This window comes from Danio rerio, chromosome 15, assembly GCF_049306965.1.
Source record: "Danio rerio strain Tuebingen ecotype United States chromosome 15, GRCz12tu, whole genome shotgun sequence".
NCBI lineage: Eukaryota > Metazoa > Chordata > Actinopteri > Cypriniformes > Danionidae > Danio > Danio rerio.
Window position 1 is genome coordinate 24,997,108 of NC_133190.1, and position 11,274 is coordinate 25,008,381.

General features: G+C 36.3%; 1 protein-coding gene across 5 annotated transcripts in view; it reads left to right on the top strand.

Moving 5' to 3' along the window:
- The window catches only part of arhgef12a (Rho guanine nucleotide exchange factor (GEF) 12a), a 91,120-nt gene extending 83,858 nt beyond the window's left edge, over nucleotides 1–7,262 (top strand). For all 5 annotated transcript variants that reach the window (XM_009291731.4, XM_073923677.1, XM_009291733.4 and 2 more), the window contains 4 exons: nucleotides 197–397; nucleotides 3,276–3,496; nucleotides 6,285–6,360; nucleotides 6,447–7,262. In XM_009291731.4, the coding sequence (XP_009290006.1) occupies nucleotides 197–397; nucleotides 3,276–3,496; nucleotides 6,285–6,360; nucleotides 6,447–6,457 (509 nt within the window). In that variant the 3' untranslated portion in view covers nucleotides 6,458–7,262. The remainder of the gene's footprint in view (nucleotides 1–196; nucleotides 398–3,275; nucleotides 3,497–6,284; nucleotides 6,361–6,446) is intronic.
- The last annotated feature ends 4,012 nt before the right edge of the window (nucleotides 7,263–11,274 follow it).

Consider the following 11,274-nt stretch of genomic DNA (forward strand, 5'->3'; position numbering starts at 1 on the left):
GCGATTAAAAGTAAATGTGGTGTGATTGCTCTGTTAGTGCGGTTTATTTGAATAAAAGTGAATGCTACCATCAAATCTAAACAAGAGAATTGATGCCGGTGAAAAGACGGCTCTCAATATCGCATTTGGCCTGTGTGTTGTGTCATCAGCGTCTTTGTGTAAGGTTGCTTTAAGGTGTGTGTACATGTGTTTTCAGTGGCAGCGCTAAAGCAGGTGCTGCTGACTCAGCTGATGGCTCAGGATGAGGGTGAGCGATTGGGCCGATCGGCCGGCAGTCGTCTGCTCAGGACCACCTCTTTACGCACACCAGTGGAGCACAACTCCAACCGCACCCCTAGTCGAGCTCAGGACTACACCTCTGGCGACACAGGCTTCTATGAGTGCCCGGAGGATTACGGTGAGTGCTTCACATCTTCAGGACATAAAACTACAATACAATTGAGGAGAAAACTACTTGCCTTCCTGTGAAATCTGAATTCTTTTTCAAATATTAATAAAATTAATAATAAAAGTGCTCAAAAAGAGAATATTTTTTAACACATTTAAAAATAAAATTGTTAACTAATTTCTTTTGCCTTTGCCATGATGACAGTGGGTTATATTTTACTCGTTATTTTGCAATATACTAGTATTCAGTTTATAGTAGGGATGTAACGGTATCAGAATTTCACGGTACGGTAATACCTCGGTATGAATGTCACGGTACGGTATTTATTGAATCATTTACAGGAAAAAACAAAACTTATGAAAATACTCCAAAAAAGTGCCAAAAGTGTCAATGACATACAAATTAGCCATCTATCTGTTAGCTTTGAAACAGGAACTTCAATTTTAATAACAAAAAATTATTAAACCATGTAAAAACAATAAAGTTTCAATTTAGTATTGTTGAAAACTCATCACATTCAACATTTAATCACACTCAGCCCATCTACACAGATGAGAGCTCTGCTAGTCGGACTTCTCATCAAGCATCTCCCGCTGGATCTAATCTCACTATATTTATTAAACGGGATATTTCATTTATCTTGTTGTCTTTATCTAACGACATATTCCCTGACTTTGGTCATTGGAATCTATTACTTGTTCTCAGTTAACGTGTTTTGGCTGAGCGCAAAGATAAGTTAATGATTAATGTAACCACGTACATTCTGTATATTGACTGATAGCTTGCCTTTATTTCCTATAATGTATAAACTTATTGTATGTTATACTTTTAAAATGGCCATTATCGATTATTAAAACTGATATTCAGCAAAAGAGAGGCTGTGTTTCGTATTTTCACTGAAATTAAAAGGAAGCAGTTGTTATCGGCTCCGTTTTGTTATAAATATCCACAGTGAAGATGACGCTCATATATGCAGCACGACGCCTCAACATGTCTGTTGTCTAAGTTGCTAATATTAAAATGAAAATAGGCAGTTCCTTAAATCATGTTTACATTTTATTGTTGATAAAGTGAAACAACGAAGCCAGGGTGATGTGAATGAAGTTATAAAGTACATTGTTCCCTTTGAAGATTTACCCGTGTCCTCGGTATAGTCTGCTTTTCCATATCAAACTGAGAAGAAGAGACTGCAGCCTTGATCAAACTTGCGAAGTCTGAACTTACAAGGAGAGGATGCAGGACTGGACTGTGCGTGTTAGGCTACTTAATATTCAGGAAAAGCCCCAATCAGAGAGGCGAACGTCTGCAGCCCCGCCTCCGTTTTTAGGTGTCTCAGTTTTCCATTATCCACACTGAGACATTATCCACACATTTCGAAACGCTCCGTTTTCGGCGCTCGAGAACTCTTTTCATCCCCGCTTCTAGCAGTACACTCCATTTCCGCATTACTGGATCTGTAGCGACAACAGACTGCAAGGGATGATGGTCAAGCATGGGCTGATGGGTATTGTAGTTTTTGCTACCTCCCGTTCGCTTCATTCGCCTAAGCAAATTTTCTCAGAAGACCTATAGTTTTACCGAGTCATGCGACTTCGGTAATATCGAAAAAAATTAATATTGCGGTATGACGGTATTTACAATACCGTTACATCCCTAGTTTATAGTGAAATTTTAAGACTTAAATAGGTTAACTAGGTTAGGTTAACTAGGTAAGTTTGGTTAATTAGGTGGTTTTATAATATTGACTCAAAAAAAAGTCAAATATATTAAAACTGCTTTGGTTTTAGCCAAACGAAAAAAAAGGGTGACGCAGTGGCGCAGTAGGTAATAAGACTTTTCCCACAAGAACAAAATATATTAGGAAACATTGAAAAACTGCTTGAGCCATTAAACAGCACCCTAAAAAAATAGGGTGTTGTGAGTGCACATGTGATGTAATGACAGTTTTATTGACATTTGAAGCTAAAGGATGATCACATGCAATAACTTAAGATGCATGCATTACCTTAATATGCATCACAGAGCTGAAGACATACTTTAGAATATCACACAATAGTACGAGTTCTTACTTATTTTGTGAAAGAAACCACATCTGGTCATAAATAGTAATTATTTCAAACACTCGACTGTTGTTACGAGTTAATTTGGAAGTATATTTGGTAAATCTCTTTGTAAACAGACACACATAACTGTATTGTGTATGTGCTGCTGCAGTACATTAGCAGATCCAGATAGTAGGCAAGTCTAATCATCTTAACATATTTACGATGTATTTACGCAAATAATAAAGCCATAATTGATATGATATAAGATCTTACACTGTAAAACTCACAAAGTTAGGTTAACTCAAACCATTTGAGGAAACCAATTGCAACAAACAATTTAAGTTCAAAAACTAATCCTAATGAGTACTTTGAACTTGATCCATTTACATAAACAAAGCAATTTGAGCATAGTAAAACCCAATAAATGAAGAGAAGTCAAACCAACTGAGTACTATACTAGTACTAACTGAGTACAACTGAGTACTTACCCAATAAGTCAAGGCAACTCAAACTATTTGAGGAAACCGATTGCTACAAACCATTTGATTAAAAAAAAAAAACTAGTCTATATGAGTACTGTGAACTTACTCCATTTAGGTTAAAGTAATGAGGTATTTACCTTCAACACTGAGTTCAAAACTCTTTTCAAATGAGTAGAATTAACTTTCAGTCAGTTTTGAGTTATCTACATTTATTTCATTTGATAAAGTTGACTGTTGGGTTTTACAGTGTATTAGACCATATTGCCCATCACTACATGATAGATACAATTAAATCCTTGGAAATGGTCAAATGTGTGTCATGCTTGAGGTGAGCCATCTGACAGTAGTTGGGTTTTTCAGCAGCGTACCTGGTTCTGGAGGGCTTCGGTGGCTCGGGCGAGAGCAGCACTGATGATGATTTTCAGGTTGGGAGAAAGGAGCCTGGTTTGGCCCACAGCTGCGCTGCTGACTCTGGGATCAGCCTGAAGTTCTCCTCGCCCTCCTCTGGCAGCACGTCCCGTCTCAGCAGACAGGTGCTCTCACACCTGCGCTGCCTGCAGGCCAACCTCAACCACCTCAAGGTTTCCCACTTTCCACCTCACTCTGTGTTTTAGGACTTTATGTTGCAATAAAGAATTATAGCAGGGGTGCCCAAACCTGGTCCTGGAGGGGCCAGTGTCCAGCGTAGTTTAGTTCCAACTTCCTGCCTGGAAGCTTCTAGTATACCTAGAAAGAGCTTGATTAGCCAGGAGTGTCTAATTGAGTTTGGAATTAACCCAGGACACCGACCTCCCAGGACTGAGTTTGAGCACCCCTTGATTATAGTATACACATGATTGTTTATTCACCAATGTAAAACATGATGGTGAATATTTTTATGGTTTTAATGCACTTTCTAAGACCATTACGTTTATTAAAACAGTTTTTTTTATTAGGTATTGTTATTAGTTATCTTAATTATTAGCTATCTGCAGGACACCGGCTCTCCAGGACTGAGTTTGAGCACCCCTTGATTATAGCATACTCATGATTGTTTATTCACCAATGTAAAACATGATGGTGAATATTTTTGATGGTTTTATTGTACTATTTAAGACCATTACGTTTATTAAAATTGGGTCATTATTTGATTATGGGTCATTTTTGTTTACTAAAACAAAAACAACAATATATTTTTGTTACTTGGGAAAAAAATTTAATTAATTAAATTATGTAAAAGGAAATATTTCTCATTTTCATGTAGTTAAAGTTAATGTACAATAATAAATTAATCCATAAAAAAAGCCAACATTACTAAATATATATATATATATATATATATATATATATATATATATATATATATATATATATATATATATATATATATATATATATAAAATAAAATAATAAATCAGGGTATCCGCAGGGTCTTTAAAAGTTGATAAATCAATGTAGAGAAATTTAAGGCCCTTAAAAAGTATTAAAATGTCATAAATGCTATTTTGCAAGGTATTTGATTTTATATAATATTTGATTATGCAATGTATATTTGTATGTTAAAGTTTGCCTGAATTCAATCTGCGAATATCAGGCGAATATGCTGTGTAGTTTATGAAATCAAGCTAGATTTGACATTATGCTGCTTTGTTTACTGCAGTAAGGCAACACTACTTTTTCTGCAGTTCTATAGGCGCCAACCTGCTGAATTGGCTAGTTTCATTGATTTGTATTCAGTATAAGAATAATGTTTTAGTTTTGGATTAGTTTCTTACATTAATATTTAGTTAATGTTCTGTAAGTTGAAATCTCAAGTGGTTATAAGGTCTTAAAATGTATGGAAAGAGTCTTAAAAAGGTCTTAAAAGGTATTGAATTTCACTCTCGGTTCCTGTATATACTCTGTAAATATTAGTAGTTATTATACTTTTTTAAATTAAATAAATGTGTTAGAGCCATAATTTGATTTATTGTAATTATATTAATAGTGCTCAAATACATGTACAGTTTGCATATTTTGATATGTCTAGTTGTGTATATTCGCTGATTTTACCACTACTTTGTTTGTGATGGTTTGTTCCGCCTTTATTGGACATCAAAGTTATATTTCGAGATATGAAAGTATCTTTATTGTCTATTGGTATACTGCAGGAGAATTTTATAACCATTTTTTACTGGAACCAAACCAGAGTCAATTTATTGCTCGAATCATTTACTGAAAATTGTGATAGTACAACTTTTTTAATTTAACATAAAAAAATTTTCAATGTTTTAAATTGTTCAATTAATTTTCATGTGAAATACAATATTATATCTGAAGGCTCAATTACATTGAGCTTTATCATTGAGCCTTACTCTTAAAGGTTCAGGACACCCTGGAGAACTTTTTTTTTTTATATTAACAGATTTGTGTGTGTTGAGCATCAGTTAAGACAATGTTAGCACCTGTCAGCTTTAATTGTGGGGAAAACTGGATAATTTTGAGCTTTTGTCAGCTAATTTCAGCTTCCAGGTTTAAAATGATTTTTGGGGCGGGATCAAAATCGGCGACATAGCGCAGTACTGCAAGTGCAGTGATGACGCGTCGGTTTCTCATTATTATTCATAGCGGAGTTTTCTTATCCTATGAGAAGAGCCGGCTGCTTAATTATTCATGAGACCTGCCAGACCTGCCAGAGTCAAGCCCGAGTTGTGAGACACGTCACGGACCCATGGCACCCATATGCGTTTGTTTCCATGATCCACGGGGTTTGTTGCATGTTTTCCCCCGCGATCTTGTCAGGGCCGATCATACAGCAAAGCTGTGTGTGTGCTGCTAGCATTTTTGTCTGGAGAGCAGCACGAGAATTAGAGAATGGCGGACGCTGTCTTTTATCAGGAGTTCGTTCACATTCAGACACATCACTGTACTGCTGTGTTTGCCTAAATCCTCCAGATTACCAGCAGGGTTAATGGTTAAAATAGACGGGTCAGGAGACCTGCTGCACTGAGTCTGCTGGATTCGGGGATTGAGGGAGAAGTCCTCATTTATAGTTTACATGAACACACGTATCTTTATAATGATATAAATTGTGGTTATGTGTATATGAAATTACGAATAACAAATGCAGCAGGGCATTAAATCACTGTTCATTTCTTTGCATTTTAACTTTGTAAACTATAAACTCATGCGTCTCCTCACGGTTTGTCTCATTTTGTGAGCTAGCTTCGTTCGCTCACGTTCTCCCCTGCTGGCTACACCCACTCCTGCCCGATGCTCGCGGAGCTCCACACCTATTAATCATGCATCTTTTGAAAAAATTCTGAAGTAGACTTTAACCGAAAGTGGGGGGTGTCATGGCCCTTTAAGCCAGATCTGCTAATTTGATGAACATTTTGTTTTTTTTTGTAGGAGATGGAAACTAAGTATTATAATCTACTTCGCCAAAGGCCTGTCGGATCAGCAGCAGAAGCAGACGAGAGCAGAGGTAACGTCCACTACTACAGATTTCCACTCAAACCAGTTGTTGTTTCAAGTTCCTTCTGTCATTCTGCTGTGTCCTTCCTCCCGCAGAGAAGAAATAAGAGTGGCAGAAGTCGCCGGCTCCTGTGATGACGGGGGCATCTCTTCAGTCTCCGCACAAGCCTGTCTGCCTCACTGCTGAACACCTCCATCCAAAAAAAAAGAGGAGGAGAATATTCTAACAAGCTTTCTTCTCTTGCTTCTGTCAGCACTCGTCAATTAGGCAAGACGGACTGTCTCTTCTCTGCCTTTACCTGTCCCGACTACATGTCCTCATTCCAGCAAACGTGGGCAGCCCAGTCTGCTAGTCCTCGCTAGACAATGGAGAACGATACCAAAATGTACAAAGCTGTGTGTCTTCAGAATATATATACAGTATGTAACAAACAGTCGAGAACGGATTTTTAAAAAAAACTAATGTATTGTTTTTTTCCTCTTTTTAAATCCTGAGATGTATTTATTTTTCTTTTAGTGTTTTTTCCATGTTTCTTGCATGCTTTTGGCTGTTGAAACTCTTTAAGCTGTCTGTAGCTGTAGGCATCAGGATGACTGAACAGGGCGAGTGCTTCCGAATTCAGACTTTTCCCCTTTTTTTCTATGGAAGGCCAAATCTGTGCAGTACATAAAGAGAGTTTTTTCTTTTTGCTGAAGGCCTCGCTCTGTTCCTCCAGCCAGCTGACATTCCTCCCAGAGCCCTGGACTCATTGGTTTTGCCCTCGAGACCCTCCTGGATGGAGCTCAGGCTCTCCTGGTCTGCAGTGAAATTATGATGACTGTAAAAAAAAAAAGAGAGAGAGAGAGAGAGAATTACCATCAAAATAGCAGGTGATGCAAAACTTGGAAATAAAAATGCAATGATAAAGCTTCTGTGCTGATCAGTTTGGCTTGGTTTTTGGCAGTTCTTTTAAATTGAGGCTCTGAAGGAGTATAATGAGAACATGTGCCGGCATGTTCATGACCCAGAGTGGTAATTCAAGTAGCTTGTCAATCAAAACGGCATGTTGTTTGAAACCATAAGCCGTAAGGTAGGGTTTTTTACAGAAGCTCTATAGAGAAACCTCAGTGCTCACCAAACATGATAAATGTTACTAGATAGCTCTTAAAGTAACAGGTTTTTCTTTTGAAGGAATAGTTTAAACCAAAACTGGAAATGTTTCTATTTCTAATAATGTTCTTGACAAGCAAAACAATACTTTTACTGCTTGTTCAAGCTGCCTTTTTAAATTGAGCTGAAACAACACAATTATTAAATCTTTTTTTGGGAAAACTTCATTGTTTCATGTTCAGTCTACTCACATTTGTAAAAACAATTAAGCTAACTTAATCTATTTTTGTTGAGACAACATGAGGGAATTGTGTTGAACCCAGCATCTTTTTTTTACAGTGAACAAAAAAACTCTATAATTCTATAATTGGATCTCAACATAACATCTAGGGCTGCACGATATTGGAAAAAATGGACATTAAGATATTTTGTTTTTCTGCGATACGTATTGCAGTATGAATGCAATTTCATCAGACGGTTTAATAGCACTATTTTGGAAAGAAATCCTGAATTTAGACTGACTATGGTGATTTTGTATTGGAATAAGAAAAAAAAAATTGCAAGCAAAAATATATACAATAGAGCAAAGAAAAAAAGTCAAACAAACAGCGTTATGGTTTTCTGGCATGTCAAACAGTATCCAGGTACAGAAATCGAATGATCAAATGTCATGTACAATAATACTATAACAATGAATAGACTTAACTGTATTAATATTTAATAACAATTATTGTTTAATAAGTTACAAATGTACTTTTTTGTACCCAAATGCTTCAATCTCTCTTGAAATGCCTTTAAAAAAACATGCAAATGATAAACTTTCACTCTGTTTTGGGTAAACTTCATAGTTACTCCACAAATCTCTTGCATTCGCAACTGTAGTGCTGATCAAATTTAATCCAAAGCAGCATTGGATATCCTGTGATGTGACTATTGTGAATGCACATATTGCGATATCAATGCTGAAATAATATATTGTAAAGCCCTATGCAAATTTAGTCTAAAATAGAATTTGTCCTCGGAAGCATAAGTCCAAGGCACTGGAAAAGTGAAAAAAATATATAGAGCTTTTATTAACATGACTATTCTATGAAACAGCACCTACTGTATGTGTTTTTTGTGATTGATTTCACACTTTCGTTTTTTTTTTTTAAAGACATTGCATACATTTATTTCCACCACACAATTGCCTTCCATAAGATTGTGAACTAACGTGTCAATGTATTGCAGAGCTATACAAGAGCTTTATATTCATGTATGTTTTTTTATGTTTACATTTCTTTAAAGTGAGCTAAATTTGGATTTTAGACTGTTTATTTGCATAAGATGGAGAGAAACCTGGAGTTGTTGTTTTTTTTTAAACCCATTTTTTGGAAACTTTTTTCCAACTTTAAGTCAGTGAGACATTTGGTGAAGGCTATATCGTGCCAAAGTCTCTTTCAAGAGTTCCCACTTAGACATTCTTAGCTTTAATAGCAGGTTTGGCATGCTGTCCCGGGAGAGAACCCTGAGCTCGGAGATACTTGAGCCCAAGGCCGAGCCCGGTCAATAAGCATATAAGAGGATGCGAGATCAGGTAGGTTTCAAGAGCTCCGCTAAGAAAAGGGAGGAAAAGGAGGAGGGGGATTTCTCCAAAACTAAGAGCAGTAAAGAATAAAACTATCCATTTATTGTAAGCTTGGATCACTGATTGGATTATTACTGATTACAGATATGGAGCCAGTCATGCTCAATCATATCACGTGCTCTTCTCAAGTTTATGAAACTTCACTTAGGGCATGTCTACTCGCGGGCATTGTGTCTGAATGGGGAAACATCAAATTCTCCAAAACTCTTTGCCAAGTTCATGTTTACATAACATATTTAAAATAACCAATAAAATCAAACAACAACTCTCATGAGTTTAGTTTCTAAACATCTAAATCAAACAAAATCGCTCATTTTCAGGTTACCCAAGCTAATGCGCATGCGCACTCAAAAGGAACAAGATCACGACACCAACCTCATTTACGGCCGTTCCACTCATTATCATCAAAGTTTCTGTAATGAAATGTATTAATCTATAGACTTTGGTCTCGCTTTATGTCATTTCCAAGTCATGTGGAATGCCATTGACTGCAACATTCTCTGCCAAAGTAGCAACAGAAAACATGACCAGAAATCAGTAATCAAAGTAAGTTTGTCTACCGTAAAGAACCAGTATAATTGATAAGTTCCATGAATGTTAAAGTTTCTTCACAGAATCAGATGCCAATAAAGAAACTTTTCTAAATTTTGAGTTTGCAGTAACAAAAATGAAAAAATAAAAGTGCCCACAGTAGCTCATGCTGGCAGAAAATCCCTGCTTTCATTGACACTACAAATGCTTGTGAATTTTCTTTATCATGGACAATTGCTTTAGTCAAGATTTTCCCTAAGAGTTCAGGGTTGTATGTGATTTCAGTCACCTTCTTAAGTTTGCAGCAACACAGCAAGTTTCTTTAGCACAAGCGCCAGTAAATGGAGAGCAAAGAATGTAAGCATAATTAATGCTCTAATTATGTACTGCCTTGGAGCATGATGGGAAATTTTGTTTGCTTTTCAAGTCGTGCAAGCCTGTCTCCTCATAAAGCAGCTAAATGAGTTGTGCTTTTTGGCAAGCTTTATCGTTATTCCTCATCAAGGGTACATAAATTGGGTACAAACTAAATTGTACAGTCATCATTCACAGTTACAACGGTTTATGATCAATACTCATTTGCTTCCACCATGATTCTTTACTCGACACACCCAGTGTGTAAATTATGCACTGACTTTCAGTGTGGCCAAACTTTAAAGGACTTGCTATGAGCTCGAGATTTGTCTTTGGCAATTGACTTTTGATGTCTTTGAAATATATATTTAAATATATTAAGATAGCTGTATTGGTTTGGTGGCGTAGTGGGTATTGCTGTTGCCTCACAGCAAGAAGGTCGCTGGTTCGAGCCTTGGTTAGATCAGTTGGCATTTCTAAGTAGAGTTTGTATGTTCTCCACATGTTTGTGTGGACCTCCGGGTGTTCTGGTTTTCTCCAAAGACATTCGGTATGGGTGAATTAGGTAAGCTAAATTGTCTGTGGTGTATGTGTGTGAATGAGAGTGCATGCGTGTTTCCCAGTAATGGGTTACAGCTGAAAGGGTATCTGCTGCATGAAACATGCTGGATAAGTTGGCAATTCCATCCACTGTGGCGACCCCTGATTAATAAATGGACTAAGCCGAAAAAAAGGAGCAAAATAATGAATATAGTGCAAATAAACATAAATAATGGATAGCTATATGATGTTTTATATCTTTTTTATAACTTGTAGGCCACTGATCTTCAGATAATAGAGAATAAATTAGTAAATTGAAAGTTTCAACATGATCTTACATTGCTTAAAGACGTTTTTTGACCAGAACCCTACAAAATAAGATAACTAAAATTAAAGTGGTGTTCATAACAGTGGAAGTAGCATTGTTTATTTTATGTATGTGCTGTGGTTAAGTTAATTGACGTCCAATCAGAATACTAATGTGATCAATCAAAATAAATGACCTGAAATCAATTTAATGCTCTTACAATATTTTATGCGGCACAACCGTTTGTCTTGGTTATTGATAAAATTGTAAATCTTTTACTTTTAAATACTTGGTTATTTGAAATTTAAATAAAACTAAATAAAACTAAATTATTATCATTTAATATTAACACAATGAGATAAAAGCAAAAATATAAATAATACATAAAAACCGAACTAGATTTACAACATTATTAACTTTAATCAAACAATACGCACGCAAGCTTTGCTTAATGACGCCTAAGTTACGTGGACGC